General features: G+C 29.2%; 1 protein-coding gene and 1 long non-coding RNA gene across 3 annotated transcripts; one reads left to right on the top strand and one right to left on the bottom strand.

Moving 5' to 3' along the window:
* Positions 1 to 2153: 2153 nt before the first annotated feature.
* Positions 2154 to 8374, bottom strand: LOC123199168. The gene is made up of 4 exons (XR_006498223.1): positions 8295 to 8374; positions 2901 to 2969; positions 2711 to 2790; positions 2154 to 2257 (listed from the first exon to the last, which is right to left on the bottom strand). It is a non-coding gene; the product is annotated as an uncharacterized LOC123199168 (long non-coding RNA).
* A 732-nt stretch (positions 8375 to 9106) lies between these two features.
* Positions 9107 to 13953, top strand: LOC123208285 (protein HEADING DATE 3A-like). Of its 2 annotated transcripts, XM_044625669.1 has the most exons (5): positions 9107 to 9132; positions 12452 to 12635; positions 12731 to 12792; positions 13227 to 13267; positions 13730 to 13953. In XM_044625669.1, exons 1-5 carry the CDS (start codon positions 9107 to 9109, stop codon positions 13951 to 13953), a joined length of 537 nt encoding a protein of 178 aa, XP_044481604.1. The 2 variants fall into 2 exon arrangements, with proteins under 2 accessions (XP_044481604.1, XP_044481605.1); XM_044625670.1 differs by lacking the exon at positions 9107 to 9132 and having other exon boundaries at positions 12429 to 12635.
* The last annotated feature ends 8124 nt before the right edge of the window (positions 13954 to 22077 follow it).

Below are 22077 nucleotides of genomic sequence, written 5' to 3'. Positions count from 1 at the left end.
TATTTAGGGAAATATAACAAGTTGGAAAGTAACTTTACAAGGTATTATGACTTTGTCAACCACATAAGCTGAGTTTGTTACCATAACTGAGGCAACCAAAGAAGCAATTTGGTTGAAAGGTTTATTGGACGAGCTTGGTTTCAATTCAAAAACTATGAAGTTGAACTATGATAGCCAAAATGCTATTAGCTTATGCAACAATCAAATCCATCATGAACGCACAAAATATATAGATATGTGTTTACTCTTTATAAAGGATTTGGTAGAGCAAAAGGTGATTAAGATTTCCAAGATGGTTGGGGTTAGGAATCTAACTAACATGTTTAGTTCGTAACAACTGACAAGCATAGGCTCTTTATGAGCCTATTGCAGGTTGAAACAAGCGCCAAGGTGAAGAATAGTGATAATTTGGCACTTGCTTTCCATGTCATAGCAATTAGGTTAAAACCTAATTCCTTGTATCTACCCTAAACTCACCATTTTGAAGAATTTGAGTTGACTTTTGAAATATCTAGAAGTAGGTCATTACATGTACAACTCTTCAAGGATGGGCATAAAGGAACAACAACTCAGGACCACTCTAAACCAATTGGAGTAGGGAGAATAAGACCAGTTGGCACAAGAGTAAGGGAGAATGATTCTATTAAAGGAAGTAATGAATATTTTCTATATACATACTCCAAGGGTAATAGGAATGAGATAACAGTGATTATAAAAGATATTAAGGAGGAAGAAAGGCTCTATAATATTGCAGGCAATTACTGAAAATAAAATTGTGCTTTTGCTTTGGAGAGTGGATGTAGGTTTGCTAAGTTGGCGAGTTAAACCACTATAAATCAGTTATTTCCCATTCTTAATTTTGGTTTTATGTTGTGTATTTGTTACATATTTCTTTCAATTGTTGTTTTTGCTAGTGTTGTTATGTTCACATATTGCAAATTTGTTTATATATTATATCGTATGATATGTATACCTTATTATATTAATTCGATATATTTTAGAACATGTATAATTTTTCACATGTATTGTATCATATTGTAAGATATGTATTGTGTATCTTAGGATGCTAATAGTCATGACTTCCTTATTTCTCTTTGTTTACTAGTTTTAATATGATTTTAAACTTTGTTAGGCTAACATGTGTTTTATTATGAGTTTTAGTATAAAATCTTTTTTTCTTTTTTTAAAGAAAAGACATCTGCAAATGAAAATATATACAAATATTTAAAATCGTCATTTCATAAAGATGAAACAAAAGCTTATTCCCTGTAACTATATGAAAATTGTCTTCCACAAAACTTGAAATAGGAATAGGCTTTGATAAATTGGATGGGATAGGCCCAAGAACTTCTTTCGATTCTTACCCACCCTTCTTTTACATCAAGGAAGGCTTAGATTTAAGGTTAGACCTAAACCAAGTTGGTTGATTCTCAAAAGTTAGTTCGATTTAATTTATTTTGATTTGCATATGTTTAGTTTAAATATGAACTAAGTTCGAGTTGAAATGATCAACTTATTTTTTTAAAATGAGTCAAACTTATGTTAGAGGGAGTTCGACTAAATCTATCTCATGAGTTTGGAGATAATATGATTTGGTTCAAACTTAGTTTATAGTTCGGTTCAGATTATATTAAATAATTGTCAAAATGATATCATTTTGTCTATTATTAGATAAAACAACGTTTTGTCAAACTGCATACTCAAGCCATGAACAGAAGTCGAACCAAAGCAAACAATGTTTCATTCAAATTAAGCTCAAACTAATTTTAATTCGATAAACTCGAGTTAAATCATTTTTTTATTTTAGTCAAACTCAAGTTTATAAGTGTTTAAATTCGATTCGGTTTATATTCACCCTTATTTGGATTGGAAGGGTTCATATTATATGACTAATGTTCTAATACTCTCATGCAATGTTGACTTGGTTTTGGGTTAAATTTATAACAATAAATTTGTAAAATTCATCGATAGATTCGAAGAGAAAAGGTATGGAAACTAAACTAACACATGTATAAAACTAATTCGCTACATTACCAACCCCATTAAACCACTCCTCAGTTACATTACTATGCATGCGTGCACGTATACACATACATACATACATACATACATACATACATACATATACATATATATATATATATATAGATAGTACTCAAATTATTCTATTGAGATTAACCAAAAAGATAAAAGAATTTCATCATATGTATGATAGATAATTTAGTACACACGTAGGTCCATCTGCTTCCATCGATCTCTGTCATGATACGAAAGGAACTTAATGCAAAGCAGAAGATCATCCATTCAAGCAAAATACTCGATAATTTTAATTTCTTCCTTTCACTTTCAGACGAAAAAAGCATAATAAATATCTTTTATTCTAACTTGCAATGGTGGGTTTTAATTTAACTATCATTCTTTGTGTAAAAACTTGATTAAAGGAGGAAAAGTTTAAAGTATTCTCTCAGATTTTGATTACTAGGGCTTGGTGCATCAGGAGCCACCATGACTACCTATAGATTTTAGTTTTTACTTAAATGATTAAAAATATATAAATTATCAAGTATAAATCTAATATGCAGATTCAACGTTTACTTCTAATCCATGCATGAATAAACTCTCCCAGAAAAGGAATCATAGAAGATGAATACTTCAAGAAACGTTAAGTAGAATTCGAAGAGGCGAAGAAGGAAAGAGTGTTGAGGCATACCAAAGTGAAGAAGGTCCCGAGATCAGTTCCACCAACAAAAACTCTAGGTCGCCATTGTCGACAAAACCCAGTTTCCATAGCTGACATTAAGAGAAACTGACTTAGTAAAATTGTCAAGAACTTCTCCTCCCAACAAGGGAAGGATCTTTATCAGAAATACTACTTTCCCTAGGCAAAGTATAACATATACAAATTATTTGGAAGTCGGTCCAAAGCATTGATCCCCATCATTTTACGTCAAAGTCCAAATCACTTCCTTCTGTTCAAAAGCAACCCAAAAAAAAAACAAAAGTAAATAAATAAATCAAATATTAATCAATTTCTGTATGACAATTTAATTATTATTTTTTCATATTTTGATATGATACTTTATTTTGAAGGCATGCATTTGAAAATTATAACAAGATATTGATAATGAAAGAAGAGTTGGAAATGACCTCTCTTTAGTTGATGATAATATTATTTGAGTTTGTAATTAAATATTTAAGGTTGAGTATACATATTTTTATTATATATATAAATATATAATTCATAATAAATATTTATGGGAATTATAATCACTTATCTGCATTCTTCTAAAATGTGAAAGAAATTTCAAGATATTATGTCTGAGTTCTAATTAGAAATGTCTTTAGATTAGATAGCTCTTGCATGACCCATAAGTCAAGTCTGGCCTAAGGCTCACTACAATAGTATGCCTTCGAGCTGAGCCAACTTATAGAATGTATAAAACTCACGACCTAACCCCAATATATATAGATCAGACCATGTTAACCTATTAATTTTAATGAAAAATTAATTTTTAATATTATAATTATTAATTTTTTAATTTTATGTGAATAGCATCAGACCGGGTCAGCACGTTATAGTGTAAGACAAGACCCTTTTGGATGGACCCGGCCCAATAACACCTCTAAATTCATCAACTTAATTAATAATTTAAATTATTTTGATTGTAATTATCAACTTGATTGAAAGTGTACACTAGAAAAATCATGGAAAGTTATACTTTCAATAAAATGTCACGTGCCAGTTGAAATGTTCCAAGGAGTAAAACAAACTAAAAAAAAAAGTAGGCAAAAATTGGACCCCAAAATAAAGATAAATTGTTTGTGGATTAAGATATTTTCTTATATATTATATTCCGAGGAGCAGTGTAGAAATATGATTGGCTGCTTTACGTTTTTTTCTTAATAATAAAAAATTACATGGTTCATACGAGAACCTTCCTTAAATGGAAAGGATTAGCTTGATGGGGAACTTAGAACAATTCTCCATCACATATTCAAAAGCATACAACTTTATATGTTGCCTCCAATCAAATTCAACCTGTTATTTTCTCGGTACATTTGTTGTCCATTAGATATATTCTGTGTAACATAAAGCATGCTTAGTCAGCACACAATTAGAAAATTACAACATTAGATGTATAACATAATCTTTTTTTATTAAAATATATTATAATAATTAACCGTGACAGAGTCAGAGACAAAACTTAAAAGAATCATAAGTGAATAAAAGTAAAAAATAGGGTGATATTTTAAAAAATAATTAAATCTAAAATAATAAATATAAAATTTTTGAGGGTATATTGATCTTTTATATACATTTAAACTAATGATTTTTCAAGTCAAAAAGGTTAATTAACTATTCTTAACCCATATCGGGTCTGACATTGATAATCGATATACAATAAGACATATTTTATTAGATATGTGATAAAAGAAAATTATTTACATAGTAGATTCATATATATTGAGCGTACAAGGATGTGTCAGGATATTACACCATTTAAGCACCCTTCATTAGATTTCTTGATATGTAATTCATTAAAAAGATTTAGGCATTACACAAGCTACGTTCAGGCAATGAAAGTCACATCGATAGTTAAATTGATAGAGACCCCATCCCTAACATTATAACGAAACCTTAAACTGCAATTTAAACTCTATCCATTTGTAACTTTTATTTGTAATATCTCATATCTAAAAGATGATGTCAAATTAAAAAAACCATTAGATTCAAGTATTAAGATCAATTTTAACTTTAATTTTGATTGTTCAATAATAAATTTAAAATCAATCTTAACTGTAAATTCGATCATTCTAAGCTAATTCTACTATTATTATGTTCACATTTACACATTTGTTTAATATTTAACGGTGTTTAAATAGTGCAATATGTGTTATTTTATATAATAAAATTATATATATCAATTTTGAGTATATACTTAATGTATGTCTTTAAGTGATTTGATGATTTTGAATTAAGAATCAAATAACGTTTAATCACAAAATGACATACACCAATATATATCCAATTTTGTACTTAAAATGGGATGCATAGCATTACTCTATTTTTTATTAGTAAACAAATATAAGGAACTACATATGTATAAATTTAGAAAACAACTTTAAAACAATAAAGAATCTTAATAATGAAAAAATTAACAATTAAAGAGTGAAACACTAATTTCACCATTTATAAATTTAAAAAAAAAAAACCATTTTATATATCAAGCCTAAACGTTTTAAACATCATAATGTTGTCTGTTAATAAGTTTAAAAACTTATATTTACACCCCTAAAAACCTAGCTACTATTCAATTGTAATTTTACAATCATCAATGGTAAAGTTGACATTGTGATGATATCGGTGGGATGAGCTACTAAAAGTTATAATTGACATCAAAGGGAACTGAAAAGAAAAAGATTGAAGCATAGAATGAGCTGTTGGAATTCATCGACATGAAATAAGATAGAAACAACTATATTGTCGAAGAAATGAATCAGGTATGGATATATCAATGACCAAGGTGTTTGTAGAAGTAGAAGTCAAATCAATGCTAAAGAAGAGTCATTAGAAGTGAAAATGTCAGTTGAAATCTAAGGATTAAGATGATGTAGGTGAAAGAAAATGAGAAGAAGAGAACTTTGATGTAAATTCAATATTTAAACAGGCTGTTTAAATTTATATTAATTTAGGGTAATATGATAATTTTAAATAGTTAGATAGTTAGAAATAATATAATAATTTTATATCCTAACACTGTTTTAAAATTATTTTCAGTTAACAATGTTTCATTTTGAATGAATTGCGTTATTTTTGCTATTAAGAGGTGAAAAAGTGTTTTTTAGGCCAAACCTTAGCTGAGAAAATGCAATTTACTCCACTAAAATTACATCCAATCTAAAGCTAACAATTTTTAATACAATCCATTAACCCAATATGACACTATTTAAAAAATATCAGGTTAGAGTTGAATTTTTTGACATGAAATTTATTTCAAGTCAACCTAACACAATTCATAAAGAATCTCAATAATGAAAAAAAATAACAATTCAAGAGTAAAACAGTAATTTCATCATCCATAAATTTATTAAAAAAAAATCATTTTATATATCAAACATAGACATTTTAAATATCATACACAGCCCTATAATAAGTTTAAAAACTTGTATTTACACCCCAAAAAACCTAATTGCTATTCAATTATAATCTCACCATCATCAATGGTAAAGTTGACACTGTGATGATATTGGTGGGATAAGCTACCAAAAGTTGTAATTGACACCAAAGAAAACTGAAAAGAAGAAGATCGGCACGTGAAAGGAGTTGTTGGATTTCATTGACATGAAATAAGATAGAAACAACTATATCGTTAAAAGAATGAATCAGAGATGGATATATCGATGCCAGAGGTGTTTGTGGAAGTCAAATCAATGCTAGAGAAGAGTCATTAAAAGTGAGATTGTCAATTGAAATATAAGGATTAAAATGGTGTGTGTGTGAGAAAATAAGAAAAAGAGAACTTTGATATAAATTTAATAAATGGATTTTTTAAATTTATATTAATTTTGGGTAATATGATAATTTTAAATAGTTAGATAGATAGAAATAATATAATAATTTCATATCCTAACACTATTTTAAAACCATTTTCGGTTAACAGTGTTTCATTTTGAATGAAATATGTTATTTATCCTATAAATGGATGAGAAAGTGTTTTTAAGCTAAATCTTTGGTGGGAAGACTTAATTTTACTCCTCTAAAATCACATCCAACCCCAGCTACTAAAGTAAAATTTAAAAAATAAAAATAAAAAACCCTTCTCACATCAACCAAATTCAGGCCTAAAGCTCAGCTAGGCCTGACCCAAGTCTGAGCCCCAGCTTAGGCTTCGGCCAAGTTTTGTAAAAACCAAGATAATTTCCCAGCCTTATCACATCAACCAAATTCAAGCCTAAAGCACAGGTAGGCCTGACCCAACTCTGATCCCAAGCTTAGGCTTTCGGCCAAGTTTTGTATCAACCAAGATAGTTCCCCAGGCAAGCTCAGCCCAAGTTAATAAACACACGTGAGTCAATTCGATTCAAATCTAATAGCTAAAGTAGATAGCTTTGTGTTCAAGTAGCCTTTCGCCCTCAGCCCCTTCACCAACGTATCTGCTGATTCTTCGACATCATAAGAAGAATTAGGTAACTTTATTTTATTCAGAAACCATTAACTAGAATTGATTGATTGCCAGTCCAATTATTTTATAATATAAAATTTTCATTATTTTCTATGTAAAACCGAAAGGAAAAGGGGATGCAACCCAAGAGGCGTATTTTTTCTAATTTGCAGTACGGGTGGACTACATTTAAGTTAAGTCCAAACAATGAAAATTTTGAATTTGGTTAAAATCGATATCAACTTACTCTATTAGTAAACATTAACACTAGCAAAAAAAAAAAAATTACCAACAAAAACGAGCGTTGATATAATAATGCCGATGAGGCATCAATCGCAAACCAAATTCAAAAAGCTAAAACTTCTTCAGCTTGTTCAAATTGAACAACAATCTTAGCTTAAACAATTCGGATTGAATACATCTCTGGTTAGCATATATAATGAAATGACAACCCATTTATCAGTTGCATAAGGCTTTGAAGCAATGCAAAATGGGCTCTATATCATCTTAGTCTTTATAATCACCATCGAAACAAGGATTGATGCGGCAACACTGATAAGATGTTAATCTCAAACCGAACTCAAAGAAACTAAAATTTCTTCAATTTGAACTCAGGTTATTCAAATTCAACAACAATCTTAATTTTAGCAGTTTGAATTAGATACATCCTAATTAACATATATAATGAAATGACAGCCCACCTATAAGTTGTAAAGGGCTTTGAATCAATGCAAAAAGGGGCTCAATATCATCTCAGTCTTTATATCTTCTATAAAGCTTAGGTGTGGTGCTATTCAGCCCATGTACTGTCCAAATGCTCTCAATATGTATATAATAAATAACAGCAAAAAATACAGATTGAAGGAAGTAAACAGATAATACTTCTCTAGAATTATACATTTTTCCTACTATTCTACATTAAAACTTAAACTAAAAACAACACTGATAAAAAATTGTAAAACACACCAAAGAATTTATAGAACATACGGTTTTTTTTATTGTATTTATCAATTAATATTAGGGTTACAATCTGTTTATTTAAAGCACCGATGTTAGAGTGGTAATTTAATGAAAAACGATAAGATCAGTTCAATTTAAAAAAAAATAATTGTAAATAGTATAATCACTAACCATTAGATTTTCCTTTGACGAGCACACGAATGCATATTCTTCCTTGAGCAACCAAGCAATCGAGAGAGAGCGAGAGATTTTTTGTTCGAATAATGAAAAAGAAGAGTTATAGAGGACCTTCTTATAAAAGCACCCATGTTCAATAGTCATTATAGAAACGACAACGTATTGACTTAATTGATACACATCGTTTTATTAAAACAACAACAATTAACAATTTGAATTTACTCATAAGTCATTCGACGATTAACAAAACACACTCATTTGCATGATGATATTCTTAATATGCAGTATTCAAACTTGAAAGAATTATATTATCATATGATTTGATAATTTTGAATTAAGAATAAAGGTAATCTCTAATCATATAATGGTACATATCTATATACTTAATTATATATTTAAAAATAATATTGCTATTCATAAAATGGTATCTTATAAGTGTGTTTTCATTTCATGCATGGACCCAAAACGATATTGCTAATTTATTCTATGTATCGTCATTTTCCATCTTTTTGCCGATTCCGTGATGTACCCCCAGACATATTCACTGTATTTAATAAACCATTGGAAGATACCAAAAGTTTTAAAGCTATTTCCATTACCCTTTTTTGTTTTATTCTCTATTTTATCCTAAAAAGGTTTTTTATTCACATTCGAATTTTCTTTCAAAACAAAAAAAAGAAAAAAGAAAAATAATCAGTCAATTCACCTTATATTTCTTTTGACTTTTTATGGTGGATTCGATAATTATTAATTTTATGCTTTTTTCAAGTTCTTTGTAATTTATTTTGCCGTTGCTGGCTCATCGGATGGAACAGTTGGGCAGTCGAAATTTGTAGTCCAACGTTATCTCTCTGCAAAAAATGGCAGAATTTTCAGTAAATAAGTAATTATTAGAGTATCAAAATATGTCATTAATATTTATATTACAAAAACAGGGAGTGCTTTAAAGAAATTCAAATTATTGGGAATTACATGAATCATAAGATGGCATGTGCTTGTTACAAAGATCAAGACAAAGATCTTCCTACGAAAAACAAATAATAAAAAGGATCCCAACCAAAAAATATCTATTTTTGTGTGGTTCAAATTTTTTTTAAATTTTCTTTATTCCAAGAAGTAAGAAATACCATTGGATCTTTAATTTTCTAATTCTTTTATAAAGAAATTAAAGAGCTGGTCACAGGGGAGCCTTCCTCAAGTGGAAACGATACTAGAATGATGGAGAAATCACAATTCTTCTCCACCTCATATTTAAAGACAGTCAACTTTATATCACATATAATTTTGCCTTTGAATGAAATTCTCCATGTCATTATCTGGGTCAGTTTGTTTCCCATCAGATATTTGTTGGGGTTATCCATTATTTTATCATTATATGTACATTATATTAAGAACTCAAAAATCACTATCAATCTAGATAAATTTTGAGTTTAAATATGCGTGGAATTATATATGATTTTGTAGTGCATACCAGAGGGGTCAAGGGTGGTCAATTGACCCCTCTTGAATTTGAAAAATTATTGATTTATATATAGAAAAATATCAATATAATTCTTAAAATTACACATTTACCCTCTTAAATTTCATTATTTTTTTTTACACTCATAAGTTTAATCTCTGGTCAGTCACTGTGATTTCGTGGAAGGTATACACATGTTTTCGAAATAAACCGTCAAACATTGCGAAGATATGCTAATGTCCTTCGAATCTCGGTTTGAGTTTTGATTCTGGGCAATTGTGGGACTTACTCTCTTTGATTCTTTATACTGTTCAATGTGATAGTTGGAGTCTTTCTGTCCACCAATTTTCTCAAGAGAATTTTATCAAGAATTTTCTCTCTCTCTCTCTCTCTCTATTTGCTTGGATAACATTGTCAATTTTTTCATACCATTCCTTTAATCCCTTTTACAAGTGTTCTTTTAAGAGCTAATGAATATTTAGGTCGTATTAGTTCCATATCAATGGATATTTCGATTGTTTAAATATATTCCTCACTAGCAACAAAAATTAAAATAACCATGATTTCTCCTCTCTGCCTCATGATGTCATTTCAATTTCAATCCTCTTGTTGATCCTGACCATTAACCACAATAACATAGCAAATTTGATCTTCAAGAAAACTTTATTTTCTTCTTACTTCTTCTTCATTTGTCCTTTCTGAAACCCTATTGAAACTTAGCATGATATGCATGAGCATGGAGCTTAGGGGTTAATTGGAGTTTTAAAAGGAAATTTAGGAGACAGTCTAAAATTGAAATGACTGTTTAGAATTTTCATGGATAATATTCATAATTGTAGCTTTCTTTTCAGTTACTAAAATTGTTATGCCATAAGATAAATTAAAGAAGAAAAATTTATTCATCTAGTTTAAAACTTCGAAAAATATTAGTTAAGGGTTATAAATGATATATCATTATAAGTATACAAATATAGTTTAATTACTTTATTTATATCAACTTTCATGTTGTCGAAACATATTTTAATCATCAAATAAAGCAAAACGCTCCTAGATATAACATATTAACAAAACTTTTATACTCTTTTCACATTTTTTTTTTTAATTTTGAGGGTTTAAATCATTATTTTTTGTTTTGATGATCCTTAACCAAGTGAACTGATTTAGACATGATGCAAAATGATAGGGATTGATGCTTCATGTGGACCGACTTGAGCATAAATATTTTTTTTTTGGGTACGTACTGGAGCATAAATATTGTTTTGAATTAGAATATGATGAGATAGACAGAGGTCCACTTTCACTTTAAATTTGCTTTCTATTGTACTACCGTATAGAGTTTATTGTATTTACCACCAAGGTTTAGGAATCATGAATTTAAACAAAATTTTTAGTTGAAAAATTTATTTATAAATGGATGAAACTATTTATACGTACAAACAAATTTTATTAACTTATCCATACAAATTAATTTGGTAATATATAACTAGATGATTTAATTATTAACTTTTTTTCTTATTTTAAAATCATCTTATCATACGCTGATATATTAAATGGTATAAATAAGTTAATAAAATTTATTTATATAATAATATTACTCTAAAAAGAAAAAAAAAAGTCAGATTCTAACAGGGCCTACTAACTAAAGATATATAAAAGTGGTACCACACAGCGTAATATATAAAGACCTCTTACATTCACTAGTAAACTCACATATACTCTAAGTGAACTTCACTTCACTAGAATATTCTAACTTGAATTCAGTTAATTTCTTATATTCGTTCTTCAATATCATGGCTAGGGAGAGTAGTTTGAGAGATCCTCTTATAGTCGGTAGAGTTATCGGAGACTTTCTTGATGAATTGACTAAGTCCGTTAGCCTCAGAGTGAGCTATAGTAGCAAGGAAATCAGTTATAGCCTCAGAGTTATCAAAGATTTGAAAGTGATTTTCTTACTTTAAAATCACTTTATCATACACTGATATATTAAATGGTATGAATAAGTTAATAAAATTTATTTATATATATAATATTACTCTTAAAAGAAGAAAAAAAAGCCAGATTCTAACGAGGCCTACTAACTAAAGATATATAAAAGTGATACCATCTAGAGTAATATATAAAGACCTCTTGCATTCACTAGTAAACTCACATATACTCTAAGTGAACTTCACTTCACTAGAATATTCTAACTTAAATTCAGTTAATTTCTTATATTCGTTCTTCAGTATCATGGCTAGGAAGAGTAGTTTGAGAGATCCTCTTGCAGTCGCCAGAGTTATCGGAGACGTTCTTGATGAATTCACTAAGTCCGTTAGCCTCAGAGTGAGCTATAGCAGCAAGGAAGTCAACTATAGCCTCAGAGTTATCAGAAATTTTAAAGTGATTTTCTTACTTTAAAATCACTTTATCATACACTGATATATTAAATGGTATAAATAAGTTAATAAAATTTATTTATATATATAATATTACTCTTAAAAGAAGAAAAAAAAAGTCAGATTCTAACGAGCCCTACTAACTAAAGATATTTAAAAGTGGTACCACATAGAGTAATATATAAAGACCTCTTGCATTCAATAGTAAACTCACATATACCCAAAGTGAACTTCACTTCATTAGAATATTCTAAGTTGAATTCAATTAATTTCTTATATTCGTTCTTCAGTATTATGGCTAGGGAGAGTAGTATGAGAGATCCTCTTGCAGTCGGCAGAGTTATTGGAGACGTTCTTGATGAATTCACTAAGTCCGTTAGCCTCAAAGTGAGCTATAGCAGCAAGGAAGTCAGCAATGGTGTTGAGCTCAAGCCCTCTCAAGTTGCAAATCAACCTAGGGTTGATATTGGTGGCACTGATCTCAGAGAATTCTACACTTTGGTTATTAACTTCCATCCCTTTTCTTCTTCCTCGTCTAGGGTTTTTTTCTTCTTGGGTTTCTGGTTATGGTTGAATTTTTTTTAATCACATTTCAGGTGATGGTGGATCCTGATGCTCCAAGCCCAAGTGTTCCCAGTTTGAGGGAGTACTTGCATTGGTAACTAGCTTCTTGTTTTTCCTTTTTCAAAATAAAAATCAGTATCTTCTCGCAAAAATAGGTGGCCGAAAGTGTTTTATGCCAATCTGGATAAACGAAAGAGACAGCTTTTTTCTCTCTTCTTTCTCTCTGAGTGTTCTTCCATCGACTGAATGAGTGAAGGAATCAAAAAAAAAAATAGGGTCGCCAGGATCAGACTAATTTTCGATGTACTAGGTTTCATTTTTCTGGACATAATTTGAAGAGTCTCTGTATATATTTTTGCACTTACTCAAAACTATATGATTTCTTCTCTATTTTATCACATTGAAACCTCTTTTATTGATCCACCAGTGCCCATTTCATCTTTCTTTCACTACAAGCAAAAAATATTGTACCAAAACTTTCTCATTGATTATATTTGTATTAACTTGCTCAAAATGATGAATTTCTAGGATGGTGAGTGATATTCCAGCAACTACAGGAGCAACCTTTGGTGAGTTTCTGAACTTTAATTTGATTATTTTGCTCTTTAAAATGTATACTTTCAAGAGGAAAACAGATAATTGTTTGTGAAATTTGTTGATTCGTATCATGTTGTGATTTTAATTTCTGTTCCATCTCTGGGTTCGTATTAAACATGGAATCTCTGCAAACTACCTGTCAATCTATCAAAGGCCGAAAACTTTCTTCCTGTTTCTGGCACCCAATATCATCATCATTGACCCTTCGAGCTAAGTTTTAACTCTTCCACTTCACTGTAACCTGCTACTCCTCGGGTTTCTGAAAACCCTACTGCAACTTTAGTCTTCCATCACCATTATGATTCTTTATGCAGACTCACGTATCATAAAATGATGGGTAAAATAAAACCAGGCTTGTTCTTGGTAATCATTTTATATATTGAAGCTAGCTAAATTTGATGGCGGTAAGAGACTTATGAAAGAATGTTGTGCAGGGAAAGAGCTGTTGTGTTATGAGAGTCCACGGCCGACGGTGGGGATTCACAGGTTTGTTTTTGTGTTGTTTCGGCAACTGGGAAGGCAGACTGTGTATGCACCGGAGTTGCGTCAGAATTTCAGCACCAAAGACTTCGCCGAGCTTTACAATCTGGGAGCTCCGGTGGCTGCTGTTTACTTCAATTGCCAGAAGGCGACTGGCTCCGGAGGAAGGAGAATATGAATGCATGTATGTGCATCATCCATACATACATACATACATGCATGCATGTATGTATTTATGTATGTCGAAGCTAGAATATGTGAGATGAACTTTTGATTATGATCAGCTTGTTATTACATAAATTAATGCTTAATGGAATATGCGTGTTGAGTTTGCTTCACGGTAATGGATGATATAAGTGATTATTAAGTCCTACACATAGAGTTGGAATATATTCAATTTGAGATAGATTTAATATCTAAAAGAGTCACTTCGATATTAATAAATTAAAATTCTAACTTATTTGAGTAAACTCGAACTTAAATAACGGTAAGAATTCTTCAAGATTACGAAGAAAAAGAATAACATTTTTCCGTATAAAAATCAAAATGAGCTATAAATATATCAAAACCTCTCAAGGATGGATCTTGTCAGATCACAAAAGCAAATACCTCTTTCTGCCGAAGGCAGCATCATCATTGAAGTTCAACTTAGCATCAGCAGCTACCAACTGGTTACCGGAACCTTTGGCAACGGGATTGATCTTTCATGAAGAATTGTACTAAATATCCATTTACAAAAGAGTTCATACAATTTCTTCACTGACTCGATAGCGTGATTTTAATCAGTGGCCTTGGATGCTAAACTATCTACAACCTTAGGAACGTTTTCGTCAGTAGATCCTTAGGAAAGACCAATAGGCACCACTCAGAAACAAATGTGTCAGCCACATACTAATATAGCAACTTGATGGTCACGCTAACTCTCTTAGAATTTTTTATGTGCACATATATTCATTATGTTTTTATTTAATTAAAATAAAATCGTATAAATGTATAGTCTAACATCAATTTGGTGGACATTGTTTAATCATATTGTAAATGTCAATTACACTTTCCGAAGACCCACAGCCTGATCAGTTAAAAATATTATTTAGTATACTACTGTCTCATGGTTTTTGGGAATCAGGAGAGACACAAGACTGGACACAAGTAGGAATGCATGTATGTATGTATGTTGAAGCTAGAATTTGTGAGATGAACTTAACTAGCTAGCTAGCTTGCTTACTTAGCCTTGATTTATCTATTTCTGTTTAACTTTTGATTATGATTAAGGTCTGTCTTAATTAGTTATGTAGAAACTTTTATTTATGGTGCGAGGACTCTGATGTATCACCCATCAGCTTGTTATTGCCAAAATTAATGCTTAATGGAATATGCTAGTTGAGTTTGCTTTAACGTAATGGAGGATATAACCGATAATTAATTCCTACATCTAGGATTGGATTTGATCCAACTGAATTTGAGTATGAATAAAATTCATATTGATTAAAATCTAAAAGAGTCGGTTTGAGATTAATGAATTAAAATTTAAACTTAGTTTAAAAATTTAACTTTAGATTTGATATAAATTGGTTTAAACTCGAATATTTATTTTAGTTTGAATTTAAACTGTTGATAACAATAGTTTAATCTTTTATTGAAACTCGAATTATTAGATTTGAGGTTAAACTCAAATTCGAACAACTCAGATCATATCCATCTCTATATATATTTAAGAAAAATCACTTTTTTTTTTATATATAAAGAATGATGAAAAATTCAAGGAGGATTAGTGCAAGTGGATTCAAACTGAATTGAATTTGAGTTTAAATCAGTTTGAGTTCAACTCAACTTCAAATAGTTGAACTCCAGCTTAAGCTTGAGTTCAACGAGCTCTCCTCAAATCAGCTCGAATTTGATTTGAATTGAGGAGAATCTAGCTTGAGCTTAACTACAGTATTGAGACAAGCTTGAATTGAATTCTACTCGGTACTATGGTCGAGCCAATATCAACCAAAACAACATTATTTTGATACGTATTAATCAAAACGATGATATTTTAATATATTTTAATCGAACTTTTTTAAGCTCATCAGTTTAACAAGTTGAATATCTCTTAAGCTCAAATTCAAGCTCGAACTCAATAGACAAAATGTTTAAGCTCAAGCTCAAAGTCAAAAGTCGAGTTTGTTTCAAGTTCATTTGAGTCAAGTTGACAAACAAGCTTGAATTAGCTCAGCTCGAATCCACCTTTTTTGGATTAGGTGGTATTTCTCTCTCTATATATATATGTGTGTGAGAGTGTGTATAATCTCAATCAAGAAGACTTGAAACTAACTCAATAAGGTAATAATATGTGTGTCATCACATCATTAAATGTTAATTTATCTTTAATTTAAAATTATCGAATCATATGATTACACATATCGAATATGTACTCATTTATATACTTAAAATAAATACACATAATTTTATTATTCTTGATAAATTAATATTGTAAATTATGTTAATAAATGTTTTCGTAAAAATAATACTGAGAATAAGTTAGACTAAGAAATCTGGTTAATTACCATTCTGAAAACAATTGTACATAAACACTTCACTTTACATATTCTAGTTTATAATGGGTTGAGATTTAGACATTCCTTTGCTTTTCTTCTCGTAAAATTATATCTTTTTGTCGAACTTTAAATCACCATCATCACTTTCCCTTTTTAACACTTTACAATATATATTTTTCAAATTTAAAATGATTGATATCACTTTTGAACTCAGAACACTTTATATAATTTGATATCTAAATAATATGAATTATATAATTGGATATTATTTTTATTTTTAATATAAAATTATTAAATTACATAATAATATATTATTTAAATACTTAAATAAATAGTTAAAGAATTAAAACCATATGATGTTACAAGCATTATTCTCACATAAAAGATAGCTTTAACAATCGATATTTATATTAGTATTTCACATTATTCATATATTAATGGAAGTATATATTCCTCGCAAAAGGTAAAATTTACAAGAAATTCTTAATTTTCTTACATTTAATTGTTTCTTACATTTAATTTTCTTACACTTTACACTTTTTTCCAACTTCTTTAACTTGTTTTTGTATTAACCAAGAAAAAGGAAAATCTTTTCAACGATTAGAGTGTTCTGTTAAATTATCACTCAACTTAAAAGTTTAAGCTAGTATGTATTGATAGTCCGATAGATTTGATAGTGCTCATCATAAAATAAAAAATAAAAACAATTCCCCAAAGCTGATAATTAAATTAGTTGGCACAAGGAGGTTGAGGTTTAAATGACCAAATATTTAGTTTCAATTTAATTAATCCCAAAGTATTCTTATTTACAAATGAACAAGTATTCTTATAAAAAGGCAAAAACTAATATAATGCGCATAGTTTTATTGATTATATTAATTATATAATAGTAATATTAACATTATAAAAAAAACTGGTATTAACGAGAGTAAAATAAGGAGTGAATAAATATTTTGTCATTATAAATATCATTTTTATAATTTTAGTGATCAATTATTTATACTTTCATTACAAATAAATAAATTTATAATTTTAAAGTGGAGATAATAATTGTTAAAAGTTTATTTTTTATTGTTAAAATTTTTTAATGATAAGAAAAATCTCATCATCTATCATTATAAGTTCTTCCATTAAAAATATTCTCGTCATTGATATTTTTAACTAAGAAAATTATAATGACAGACGAGGATAAAATTTGTCTCATCATTTAAACTTTTTAATGATAGGTTATAGATTTTTAATAATAATTTTTTTCTAATTAAAATTATAAATTTATTTATTTTTAATGAAGAAATAAATAATTTATTATTAAAATCTTAAAAATAATAGTTATAATGATCAAATATTTCTCTATTCATTATTTTTGTCCTGCTAACCCCAATTTTGTTTTTGTTGTGTGAGATTTAAAGGGCTGAGCTTATTTTTATGGATCATGCCACACTACAAGCCCAACCCAATTTTTATTTCCTTATTCTGGGAATACAAAATCTTTCTTTTTCTACCAAATAAACGAGAATTCTAAATTGTACATGCAATCAATCACTGAAAATCAAAATTTCATAATTTTCAAAATAAGAGGACTTGATCGAATTTTAGTGAATTAATATATTTTCATGCCCCATAAAACCATTTATGAATGTCATCTAAAGGAGGCTGATAATTTAGACAAAATTATCAGGCCTCAAAAAAAAAAAAAAAAGTATATAAGATAGTACCCAAAAATATTACAAAAACAAAATTTTATAATCTCAAAATAAAAAAGTCTGAAATTTTGCATTTTAATGTTCATATTTTGTTGGTATCATCATATATTTTAAAATAATAGGAACTTCTACTAGTGAAATAGTACACCATCTGTAATTGCTGACAATCAAAATAAATTTTTTGAATACATATCTTATAATACAATATAATATAGATAAAAAATAATATATATCTTAAGATATATCAAACTGATATGATACAATAGTTATATAATACAATATAATATATATTACTGATACAAATCAATATAATTTTTTGAAAAAGTGATGATGTGTTAGGGATGCATTTAAGAAATTTTAAAATTTGATAGAGTGTTTTTAATACAATAAAACTATGTTTACTTACTTTGTATATATAAATGAGTACACATTTGATGTGTTTCATTAAGTCATTGGATAATTTTGAATTAAAGAAAAAGAAATATTCAATCATATCATGACATATTATGTGTGTATATATTTATGTACCAAAAGCGGGTACGCATATCATTGTTTGTTTGTAATATTTTTAAAAATGATGATATGATATTTAAATTTTTTTTATTATTTTTTTATTATTATTATTTTTAGTAATTTTATGTGCATAGATAATATACACAACTTTATATATAAATAATATAATTTGATAGTTTTAAATGAGAGATAAAACAATATTCAATCACAAGATCTGATCACAATTTTGGAGCTTCAGTCTTCTGATTTCTTATTATAAAATCATATTCCGAAGAATTTGACAAGTTTGGAAGATGGGAATCATCAGGAAAGTGTTCCATAAGCTATGATACCATGAAACATTTAATTCAGTAAGAAAATTAAGAAAAAAGACAATTGACAGAAATGCGATCATTTATATACAAATGATTTTCTTATAGGTTGGCAATCTTTGTCAGACCTAATCTATACCATTAAAATTGAGTTCACCAAGAAAGCAATCTTCATCTTTAGCAACTTTATTTATAAAAAAATGACTTCAGGAAATGCAATTCTTAATATGTTGATTGTAGTGATGTCAAATTAAATAAGGGAATATAGAGGGGAAATTAATTAAAATAAGTAAATATATTTCTATTTATATGTTTTTAAGCTAATATGTAGCGGTTTAACCTATCTAACCAAACGATAAATTTTTTACCCATTTTACCATTAAGTTGAAAATACAAGTCAAAAAAAAAAAGATAAAGGTAAAAAAGTAAAAGTTACATTTGTCGAAAATGGAAAAGAGAAAGCTAAAATCTGAAATCTGAAAACATAAACTGAAAGTCATCGGCGAACATCCTACTAGTAGCATTGGGCAAGCAACAAAATATTGAGAAGTGGCAATATATCGACAATGGCTTCACAAGTCAGTTACTATTTACTATTTTGTTTATTTGGTTTATTCCTATTTTTATCGAACGGATGTAAATAACTTAGTGTGGGTTTGTGGGTATTGATCGTTGAGTATTGTTGGATTGAATGAAATAATATTTTTAGACAATGTGCATCGATTGTGGTGGTTCCCGTGGTAGTTAGGGTTTTTAGAGTCAAACCCTGTATTTGTCTATTTATGTATATGAATGTTTTGGATGTTATGAATGATAAATAATGTTGTAGTTTTGTCGTTAATAGATGTCTGAAAGTATAGTCATTAAAGAAATGAAAATCGCACAAATTTACAGGACTGCACCAAGCGCACCAACTGCGCAATGTCATGCAACCATGCAAAATTGCACAATTGCGCAATGATGCATTGTGTAATATCACACAATGACACTGTTCACAGAATTTCATGTTTGCTTTATACCTGTGAATTTTACCTACTTTAAACTTTATTGAATGAATAATATAACATTTCATTTTAAATTTGTTTTTGTAGAAATTTTCAATTAATGAACAAGTAGGGGAAAGACGATTTTATGATGCTCATGATTTTAGAGTTACGTTCAATATTTGTAATCATAAAGATACGATGAAACATACAAGAGCAAAATTAATTTCAGAACAGAAGATATTGTTTAGACAATCATGTTTCAATAGATTTCCATGGGGGACTATGGTTTGGAAATTGACAGTGAAATCATTGAGTTGAGCAGTGGAGAAACAGTATGAAGAAGTTATGAATGAGTATCGAGCATATGATCTAGATATTTCAGTGCAAACTTATGCATTAATGGGATATACAGTTACATTTCATGTAACCTTATAAATAAATATGAGGTTAAATTAGATTTATATTATATTACTTTTACTTTTTTGGTTTGCTTATGTTATTCATTTTACAAATTTTTTTTATGGGATGCAACTATAGATATATAGAACTTTAAAAAACTTGGGGGGGTTTCGCAACTTGCAAATCTAAAAATAGGATCTCTTAAATGTTGAAATGGAAGTCACTTGAGTGTCAGGGTAGGATCTTATTAACAACATATTCGTGGCTTCTCAGATACGTTAATTTATATTAAACATAAAAAATAAATAAATTTGTTATATCGTAAAAATTGATACATTTATTGAAATATTTATTAAGATGTTGTCAATCTTGTATTGATTCCATCTGTCGAGAAGAAACAATCAATATGGTATAGAAAGACTGTGGATTACATGGGGTACATAAAAGAACCTGATAATGACCGTAACCCTATTCAATCTAGCGATGCAATCCGATCTCCTTACCATGCATGTCAAAGCACACATGTACACAACCCAATCATGTTTGGATGGATTTCACTATCGGTTGCCAGGTCTGAGCGTCGGTCCACATATCGATCATCGATGTCCCCTTGATAGATCGCTAGAATATCTCCTAATGTCACACAAACTGGACCCACATCAATTGCTGAAAATGTTCATTTTGAGGAAATGCTACGTGGGTTCATGGATACAATGGAGCAACATTTTATATAATTTGAAGAGCGACAAACATCGATTAAAACAAAGATTGCAGAAATACAACGTATATTTTATGTCACCCCTAGAAATGAGGTTAGTGTTAAAAAAGAAAAATAACTTATGTTTAATATTGAAAATGCAACGATGATAATGATAATAATTTTTTATGATAACATAGGATGAGTTGACTGAGATCATTATTGAGGTGGTCTAAGATGATAATATATGTCCACGTGATGATTATGTAGTCGAACATCAAGATGCATATAAGGTGGTTGCCGAGTGTAGACTGATAGAAACACCAATACAGCCTCAATCGAGTACCCGAAAGATATTATAAGGCAGAATTATCAAGAAGGGGCAAACACTACTTAGCCCATTTACTGATCCTATGAGACAACGCCAGTCACGAGAAGGAAACCAATAAACGTATATTGATTTTGAGCAGTGGTATAATAACATTGATAGTAATGACACAATATTAACTTATTTGCATAGCCCTTGCAAAAAGTATGACTAGTGGGACGAGATTTGCACAAAAAACAAGTGGTTAACAGATGAGGTGACTAAGTTATCAACATATATTATATTTACGCAGTGTCGTTATTATAAACAATGTAATTATAATTTATGTTTTTGTTGTATTTTTAGCATATAAATAATTACTTAGTTATGTTGCATCATTCGTACCCCGTGTTAATTAGACATATGTTGATATGTTCTATGATGGTTGGCTATCACGTATTTTACAAGATCGAGATGTGGCTGCTCAAGAAAACTTTCAATGGCCTAAACAATTACTAGATCCCATTGAAAGAATAAGTTTATAAGTATCAGATTGGGCAAGAGATATGGGGATACATCCCATGGGCGAAAGTTGACAAAGTAGTACATATGTTCAACATTTTACAAACACTAACACATTTTCAATTATGATTTTTTTATACTAACTTTTGGTTATTGTTTTTATAAGTGTACATTCTTATCAATTACGATTGTCAACATTGGATGTGTGTTGAAATTGACCTTAAAGCGTGGACCCTGACTATATATGACTCTTCAATTAACTTCATAACTTCCACGGATATGTTCATCAAGATGATGGACGCTGTTAACACCTTTCGTCTATCT

The sequence above is a fragment of the Mangifera indica genome, chromosome 2, assembly GCF_011075055.1.
Source record: "Mangifera indica cultivar Alphonso chromosome 2, CATAS_Mindica_2.1, whole genome shotgun sequence".
In the NCBI taxonomy this organism is placed as follows: domain Eukaryota; kingdom Viridiplantae; phylum Streptophyta; class Magnoliopsida; order Sapindales; family Anacardiaceae; genus Mangifera; species Mangifera indica.
Note: the sequence above shows the minus strand (reverse complement) of the source record. Positions and strands in the feature narration are given on the sequence as shown.

Bases quoted from the DNA above. Each gene is read 5' to 3' on its own strand.
- LOC123208285 (XM_044625669.1), top strand. From the start codon at position 9,107: ATGGAACAGTTGGGCAGTCGAAATTT. The intron at 12,636-12,730 runs GTTATTAACTTC...ATCACATTTCAG, and splicing joins TCAGAGAATTCTACACTTTG to GTGATGGTGGATCCTGATGC. The intron at 12,793-13,226 runs GTAACTAGCTTC...ATGAATTTCTAG, and splicing joins TTGAGGGAGTACTTGCATTG to GATGGTGAGTGATATTCCAG.